General features: G+C 34.9%; 1 protein-coding gene across 1 annotated transcript; it reads left to right on the forward strand.

Annotated features, from left to right (window-relative positions):
* Positions 1 to 310: 310 nt before the first annotated feature.
* LOC145013919 (uncharacterized) lies at positions 311 to 4,807 on the forward strand. The gene is made up of 10 exons (XM_078972271.1): positions 311 to 1,300; positions 1,379 to 1,506; positions 1,586 to 1,726; positions 1,889 to 1,975; positions 2,058 to 2,211; positions 2,300 to 2,359; positions 3,025 to 3,453; positions 3,527 to 3,822; positions 3,926 to 4,055; positions 4,122 to 4,807. Exons 1-10 carry the CDS (start codon positions 392 to 394, stop codon positions 4,599 to 4,601), a joined length of 2,814 nt encoding a protein of 937 aa, XP_078828397.1. The 5' UTR covers positions 311 to 391; the 3' UTR covers positions 4,602 to 4,807.
* Positions 4,808 to 5,263: the final 456 nt, after the last annotated feature.

The following is a 5,263-nucleotide window of genomic DNA, read 5'->3' on the forward strand; positions in this document are numbered from 1 at the left end:
AAAATATATTTATCTATTTTTTAATTTTTAATAAATTGTCCTTTAATGTAATTTTATATATTTCAAAAGCTTCCAGCTATTTTTGCCATACATTCATATAACAAATAAAAGCTACAGCTTTCCGCTACCAGCTACCAGCTACACGCTACCAGTTAACCGCTACCCGCTTTCAGCTAACAGCTACTTTTGCCAAACAGTCCCTAAAAATTTTAAGAGTCACACCAAAGCCATATATTTTTTTAGACCTAATTTAGGCCCACGTATCAAATGGTGTTTTTGAGAATTGATTTTGATCAACTTTAGTTGCTGGAGAATCTTTAGCTAGGAGTCGATTACATATATCTACCAATTGAACGGAACTGAATGAATACAATCTCCAATTTCCATCATCATGGATAACTTTTCCCTTGCTTCCTCCACCACATACTGCTGCTCTACTTTCTCTGGTAAGCCTTACTTCCTTTCCTCCACTCTCCCTTTCTACTCCATCACCGCTTGCTCCCATGACTCTGAAAACCCCACCACCACCTCCACCTCCACCTCCACCTCCTCATCCCTCCGCCGCCCCACCAACAACAAACCACCCTTCAAACACATCACCACCAATCCCCACCCTCCAAAACCCAAAACCCACATCACCAATCCCCTTCAAACACTTAAAAGAAACCCAACTGGCAATAATAATAACAACTCACAAACCCTAACAGAGAAGCTTTGGTTAACCAGCAAACTCTCTCCCCCACCGCCACCTCCACCTCCGCCTCCACCAGCTCCACCACAACCACCGCCAGATTCTTCTGCTTACAAAACTGATTTGGATGAAATTGTAAACAACAGTGATTTGGGACCCACACGAATTGAGTACAGTGATAAGGGAAAAATCTTTGTGGGGAATCTTCCATGGTGGATAACAAAGAACGAGCTTGAAGAATTGTTCAGACAATTTGGACCAATAAAGAAAGTGATATCAATAAAGCGATACAACGATACTGAAAGAAACATGGGGTTTGGGTTTGTAATATATGGAGGCACAACAGCTGAAAATTCAGCAATGAAGGCAGTTGAATTTGATGGTATGGAGTTTCATGGGAGGGTGTTAACTGTAAAACTTGATGATGGGAGGCGAATGAAGGAGAAATCTGCAGATAGGGCTAGGTGGATTGAAGGAGATGACACTGTAGATTACAAGTCAAAATGGGAAGAAGAGAGACATGTTTCAAGAAAAGAGCTCAAAAATGTGTTAGGAAGTCAACCAAAAAATTGGCAAGCTATTGTTGAAGCTTTTGAAAGGATCAAAAAGGTATCTAGAACCTGAACATTCTTTCTTTACTCTTATACAAATAAATTGATTCTTTTTTCTAAAAGTTGACTATTATAGCCTTCCAGGACAGAGTTTGGATTGATGATTAAGTATTATGCAAAGAAAGGTGATATGCATCGAGCAAGAGAGATGTTTGAGAGCATGAGGGGTAGAGGAATTGAGCCAAATTCACATGTATTTACCACGTAAGGGATATTGCTATATTGAGTTCAAATTTATCCTCTTTTTTCATTTTCCTGCATTAAATTAACTTATTTTATGCAGCCTAATTCACGCTTATGCAGTAGGTAGAGATATGGAGGAGGCTCTTTTTTGTGTAAGGAAAATGAAAGATGAGGGGATTGAATTGACTTTGGTGACTTACAGTGTTCTTATTGGAGGATTTGCTAGAGTTGGTGATATAAAGTAAGTAAATCTCTCTCTCTCTCTCTCTCTCACACACACACACACAAATACACTGATACACATACATAATTCATATACATATATGAGATATGTGTAATTATGTATCTATTAAATGGTCAATACTCAATAGTTGCTTAAATAATCAATTTTTTATTTTGGAAGTGCTGCAGATAAGTGGTTCAAGGAAGCCAAAGACAAGCTTACCACTTTGAATGGAATTATATATGGAAACATAATTTATGCACATTGGTGAGTATTCCTTTCTAATTATATATTTTAAATTTGAGAAAAATATATTTTGTAACACTCTGAAAAACACACACACATACAGCCAAGCCTTCAACATGGAGGGTGCTGAAGCCTTGGTTAGGGAGATGGAAGAAGAGGGCATTGATGCTACAATGGATATTTACCACACAATGATGGATGGTTATACAATGATTAAAAATGAAGATAAATGTCTCATTGTCTATAAGCGACTCAAGGTTTCTTTTCTTTCTTTTTTTTTTTTTTTTTTAAGGCAAGATTTGTATTTATCTCTTTTACTACACTAACCTTGAAAACCCTTTGTAGGAATGTGGCTTTACACCAAACGAAGTCACATACGGATGTCTTATTAATCTTTACACCAAGGTAACTTCAACTCATTATCTATAGTACCATGCTTATCTTTTTCATATACTTTTTTTTTTTGTCTTTTTAGGAATTTCTAACCTCCTTTTCACTTTCTATTGGTTGCTTAGTTTTTAACATCTTACTTTTAGCTTGTATTGCTAGTATCTGCTTCCAGCTTTATCCCTGCTTTATTGCTAGTATCCACTTCTTGCTTTATTGCTAGCACTTGCCTTATTGTTAGTATCTGCTTTCTATTTTATTACTAGTATCTGCTTCCTGCTTTATTGCTAGTACCTGCTTTATAACTTGTATCTGCTTCCTGCTTTATTGCTATCATTTGCTTTTTTACTTTATTGCTAGTATATGCTTTCTGCTTTACACTTTATTGCTAGTATTTGCTTTCTACTTTATTGGTAGTACCTGCTTGCTTTATTGCGAATATCCGCTCTCTGCTTTATTGCTAGTATCTGCTTTCTGCTTTATATTTGGTATCTGCTTTCTGCTTTATATTTGGTATCTGCTTTCTGCTTTATTGCTTGTATCTGCTTTTTGCTTTATTGGTAGTACTTGCTTCCTGCGTTATTGAATGCATCTGCTTCCTACTTTATTGGTAGTAAATGCTTTCTGCTTTATTGCTAGTATCTGCTTACACTAATACGGTGTCGTATGATGAATTTTTGTAGATGGGAAAAGTTTCAAAAGCATTGGAGGTGAGCGAAACAATGAAATGGAACGGGATAAAGCATAACATGAAGACATATTCAATGTTGATTAACGGATTCATAAAGCTAAAAGACTGGGCTAACGCATTTGCAATATTTGAAGATGTTATAAAAGACGGATTAAAGCCAGATGTTGTGCTTTACAACAACATCATCACAGCATTTTGTGGCATGGGAAACATGGATCGTGCAATTACTACAGTTTCAGAGATGCAAAAAGTAAGACACAAACCAACTTCACGCACATTTATGCCAATCATCCATGGCTATGCAAGAGCAGGAGAAGCCATGAAAGCTATTCAAGTCTTTGATATGATGAGAATGACTGGATGCATTCCAACTGTCCACACTTACAATGCCCTAATCCTTGGTCTTGTTGAAAAACGCCTGGTATGTCTATTTCTATATATATATATATTTAACTTGTGAAAAAGTTGATAGATTTTTTTTTTAATTTTTACAGATGGAAAGGGCTGTAAAAATATTAGATGAAATGTTGGTGGCTGGGATTACACCTAATGAACATACATATACAACAATCATGCATGGATATGCATCATTAGGTGACACTGGAAAAGCATTCGAGTATTTCTCTATACTTAAAAATGAAGGATTGGATGTTGATGTGTTCACATATGAGGCTTTACTTAAAGCTTGTTGTAAAGCTGGAAGGATGCAAAGTGCTTTAGCAGTTACTAAAGAAATGCATTCCCGAAAAATCCCAAGAAATACTTTTGTTTACAACATACTTATAGATGGGTACGATTTTTAAAATTATAATAAGATTAGTAAGTGTGTTAATCTTATAATAGTATTAGTAAGTACTAATCTTGTTTTTTTTTTTTTTTTTTTTTTTTTTTAGATGGGCTAGAAGAGGTGATGTTTGGGAAGCAGCTGATTTAATGCAACAAATGAAGCAAGAAGGGGTTCAACCTGATATCCGGACTTACACATCTTTCATCAATGCTTGTTGTAAAGCTGGAGATATGCTTGTATGTCTTTTTCCCAATATACCCTTTCTACTTTTATTATTTACTAATTATGAATTATGAGTGCAGAGAGCAGGGAGAACGATGAAGGAAATGGAGGCAGCAGGATTAAACCCTAATTTGAAAACCTACACAACCCTAATCCATGGGTGGGCCCGGGCTTCACTTCCTGAAAAAGCTTTAAAATGTTTTGAGGATATGAAATCTGCTGGATTAAAACCTGATGGAGCTGTCTACCATTGTTTAATGACATCATTGTTATCAAGAGCTTCAGTAGCTGAAGACTATATTTACTCGGGAGTTCAAAGCATTTGTGCTGAAATGGTGGAATCGGGTTTAACGGTTGATATGGGGACAGCTGTCCACTGGGCCCGCTGTTTAAGGAAGATTGAAAGAGGTGGCGGTGATATCACTGAAGCACTTCAGAAGACGTTCCCGCCTGATTGGAACTCTCGGAATATGCTTGATGAAATTTATGGGGTGGAGGTTAGTGATGGTGATGATGATAATGATGATGATGATGATGATTCTGATGGAGATTTTGATTGAGTGTTTGTATATGTGGTGAATGTTTTTGATGGAGTAATGATTTAATGATTTGTATTTTATGCTATGGGAGTTGTACATGTTCTCCATTAGGAGTTTACAAGGTAAGTAGGCTAGAACTATTGGAAATTTATTGAATAATTTGAGTTAAAAGTTCGATTTACACAAGGAGTATACAAGGTGAGAAAACTTTTTGCTGCATAGCCAAATGTAAAGGAGTTTACAATTGTGACATATTCCTTCTATTTGAATTAGATGTGTTGTAATAAATTAATAATTAAAAGGACGATTTTAATTCCAAGAGATAATAGCATGTTTTTTGATTTTATATTGAATAATAAATTAATAATAGTATATTACAATCACGAATATATTTTTATTTATATATTTTTAAATAAAAAATAAATTAAAACATAATAAAAGTTTAGTTAAACTGTTTTCTGTTTTCTATTAGTTTATGAATATAATCAAGTGTTCTTGTTATCTTTTTTCTAATTTGAAATCTTTTCATTATTCAAATTTTAGGAGTCACACCAAAGCCATATATTTCTTTAGGCCAAATTTGTTCTACGTAATAAATGTTTTTTTTAACAATTGATTTTGACATTTTGGTTAGTTAATAAATACCAAAATCAAATGGGGTTAATTTTAACAATTGATTTCTA

This window comes from Lactuca saligna, chromosome 9 (genome assembly GCF_052625555.1).
Source record: "Lactuca saligna cultivar CGN05327 chromosome 9, ASM5262555v1, whole genome shotgun sequence".
In the NCBI taxonomy this organism is placed as follows: Eukaryota; Viridiplantae; Streptophyta; class Magnoliopsida; order Asterales; family Asteraceae; genus Lactuca; species Lactuca saligna.

Excerpts from the sequence above, each read along its gene's own strand:
- LOC145013919 (XM_078972271.1), top strand. The coding sequence starts at position 392 with ATGGATAACTTTTCCCTTGCTTCCTCCACCACATACTGCTGCTCTACT. Across the intron at positions 2,212-2,299 it reads TTGTCTATAAGCGACTCAAG|GAATGTGGCTTTACACCAAA; the intron begins GTTTCTTTTCTT and ends AACCCTTTGTAG. Across the intron at positions 2,360-3,024 it reads TTATTAATCTTTACACCAAG|ATGGGAAAAGTTTCAAAAGC; the intron begins GTAACTTCAACT and ends GAATTTTTGTAG.